The sequence below is a fragment of the Lagopus leucura genome, unplaced genomic scaffold (genome assembly GCF_019238085.1).
Source record: "Lagopus leucura isolate 7727_CA_CO unplaced genomic scaffold, USGS_WTPT01 Super-Scaffold_100159, whole genome shotgun sequence".
NCBI classification, from domain to species: Eukaryota; Metazoa; Chordata; class Aves; order Galliformes; family Phasianidae; genus Lagopus; species Lagopus leucura.
This window is the reverse complement of record NW_024962335.1, coordinates 24,306,535-24,309,763: the sequence shown is the minus strand read 5'-3', so window position 1 is coordinate 24,309,763 and position 3,229 is coordinate 24,306,535. Positions and strand designations below refer to the sequence as shown.

General features: G+C 39.0%; 1 protein-coding gene across 5 annotated transcripts in view; it reads right to left on the bottom strand.

The window, feature by feature from the left end:
* Window positions 1-3,229, bottom strand: part of CALD1 (caldesmon 1) — a 185,508-nt gene that overhangs the window by 91,002 nt on the left and 91,277 nt on the right. For all 5 annotated transcript variants that reach the window (XM_042889442.1, XM_042889445.1, XM_042889447.1 and 2 more), the window contains one exon: window positions 2,383-2,494. In XM_042889442.1, coding sequence (XP_042745376.1) covers window positions 2,383-2,453 — 71 coding nt within the window. In that variant the 5' untranslated portion in view covers window positions 2,454-2,494. The remainder of the gene's footprint in view (window positions 1-2,382; window positions 2,495-3,229) is intronic.

Here is a 3,229-nt window from a genome sequence, read left to right as displayed (position 1 = left end):
ACCACAACAACAAAAAACAGCACAGCGGCTCCAAGCACTGCAAAAAATACTTCCCAAAAGGATGCATGGGTGGGTAAATTGGGGCTGTATCCCACCTCAGAGGCCATCACTCTCTTGCCCCAACCGCTTGACTTCCTGTTCATGGAAGGGAGGTACAGATATTAACCCTCATGGCTTCCCAGGTATGGTCCTTCAAAGGCCACCGCTGAGCAGTTCATTGCAGCTTTTGTCCCCTCAAAGCTCCAGTTTCCCTCTGCATGAACAGAGACAGCTCAGCCTATGTATTAAACTGTGACTTATTGACACACTGGATATACTGGATTTCTATTTCTATGGCAACAAGAGCCAACCCCGTTATCCCCTGCAACTGTCACCACATCCACAAAATGGACACACACAACATCACTGGCACCCAAATCACTCAGCAGTCTCAGCATACTTTTGTAGAGTTTGAATGATTGTACAGAGAAATTCATATGACTTTTTCCAGGGTAGAAAATACCTTTTAGACTACATATCCCAGAATCCTCAACAGCGTCTGAGTTAGCAATAAACCTCAGACTCTGAGCCTTTGTTTTAAAAGCATGTTGTTTTTTGTAGAGTGGAAGTGTAGTAGAAGTATATGAATATTGTATGTTCTCATTATACAATGCTGTTAAAACTCTGCTAAAATGAATGTACGTGTGGTGAATGCACATTCAGTGGAAATGGGCCTCAGACCGGACTTCCAGCATGCAATATACCTGAGCTATTTGACTTCTCGGACAAACAGCAGACTTCTTTCCAGTTGGTGCATGTGCCCAGCATTTATGCCCACATCAACAGTAACATCACACACCTTCCTTCATTTCATCTCATTTCTGCCTAAATAAATGCTGCAATAGGAAGCACAAGCCAGATACCGCTGGAAGCAGAAGCTCTGCTCACCCAGCAGGCCAGGCTTGCACTGGCACAGGCTCTGAAATTCCTCCCACTCTGTCCAACCAAAATATATTACTACTGGTCTGGAGAAGAACCTTCTGGGATAAGAAGGCCACTTTGTGACACGGCACATTTGCTTCTCTTTCTGTTGGGATTAGCCACGAACCAGGTGATGCTGGTTTGCAAAGGAAGACTATCTCATTTCCCTTTGGTCACCATGCCCCATGTAAGTTTATTTACCTGCAGGCAGCACTGCTGTCTTCCAGAGCTCATGGATTCTGCTTATAGCCTGATGAGAGCTCAGAAGCTCAGTTCTGCAAGGCAACATTTCCTTTCAAAAGAAAGGTCACTATTCCATCTCATCTGTCTGGGAGTTCACCCTAGATACTATCAGAGTCCATCAAAGAGCTCTGCTATGTAAGCAAGGCTTTATTAAAAAGCTCAGTGCAGACTTACAAAATATATTTGGTATTGCATTCTGCTGACTTCTGATTTCATTTCATTTTAAAATGCTTAGGAAAAAAAGTATTTTGTCTAAAGCACACAGAACCTGAAACACCATAGTTTTGCTAGTGAATGGAAAAGTCAAGAAAAAAAAAAAAAAAGAAGTCCATATGCAAAATTAAACACAGAAGTGGGAGCAAAATATGCTTAAACCTAAGTTCCATTTTTTTAAAATCACAATGTTGTTAATAAACTACATCAAATCTTTATATCAAAATAAATATTACAACAATAGAGCCTGACTTTCTCTCTACTTACTCCATTGTAAAACACGGGAAATCCTATCAAAGCAAATGGATCTGTATAAATATGAAATGGAAGTTCAACAAATATCATTCTTAATATTTTCACGCTGTTTCTTTTCATAGACATCATCATGCCCATGACAAGTTCTGTTCTCAACTGCACCAAAGTAAAGCTGTAATCTGCAATAACTGATAGGAAATGCTGCCTGTATTGCCCACATGCAGTGGCTGTAAATAAATAATGACAGGCACAACAAACATAGTACCAGTTGCAAAGCAGTGGCACACAAGTCACAGATATGCTATACCACATCCACCAAGAGTATCTCAGCTTTCAATTGAAAACCTATAATTTTAGCTCAACATCTAAAAACACAAAATCTGCCCCATTCAGCAAACACTGCCTCACAGCATCTTAGCATGAGTTTTCCTATCAGTAGTTTCACATTACCATAGTTCACCTTCACTGTTCACGTTCATCCATTCAGCAAAATAACTGGAAGCCAGTTTATAATGCCCTAAGGGATATAGGCAACAGATACCACTGATGTCCAGCTTCTTCCATGATATTAAATAAAGGCATTTTATGGCACATATTTTTAGCAAGGACTCTTCAGTTAGCTGCAGCAAGCTTTTGAATTTAAAAGAAAAATCCTCAAAGCCACTGCTAATAAAAGGCAAGTCACCGACACCACTTTCCATACAACCTCACCTCTCTGCTTCAAGGCGCATTTCCTCACGCTTTTGCCTCCTGAGTTCTCTACGGCGTTCAAAGTCATCCATGGTGAGTGCTCAAGTGTTCAGAGCTCTGGAATGATCCAAATCTAAAAGGGAGATGACCACTCAGATCAGAGAGAAAGCACAATGAATGCATTTATACAACTGAGTTCATTTAGTTTTGTTTTGCTTTCTGAACTTCATTGTAACAATTTTCCTTTTCTATCAAAAAATTTAACTTCCTCAGTATTGCTGAGATAAACAAGATAAATGAAATGCCTTGTAGGATAAACATAGCCCATGCCTGAGCTTAGTTTCCTAGTTAAAATTAAATCAATATGCTTTAAGTAAAGACTGTATACATCTGCTAGCCGCAGACCAGCTATTTGTAACGTCACAGGTCTTTTCCTACAAACAAAAGCAACAATTCAGCAGGATTTTAACTTGTAGCTTCCAGTTTTTACTGGAATCAGTAAAAATGCTGTACAAGAGATTGCTTGTTTTCTCTAATTGAAATGAAATGTTAATGAAAAGTGAATGAAAATGATAATGAAAAGTTTTGCAAAAGCTAGCCCCCGTCCTTGTGTCCCTATCCCCCCTTCTAAAAAGAAAAAGGAAAGGAAAAAGAAAAAGAAAAAGAAAAAGAAAAAGAAAAAGAAAAAGAAAAAGAAAAAAGAATAAGAAAAAGGGGGAAAGGGGAAGAAAAAGAAAAGAGAAAAAATAAGAAGGAAGAAAAAAGAAGAGAAAAAAAAGAAAAGATAAATGAAAAAGGAAAAAAAAGGAGAAAAAAAGAAGAAAAACAAAAGAGGAAAAACTGAGAAAATCGGGGAGTGGGGATGGGG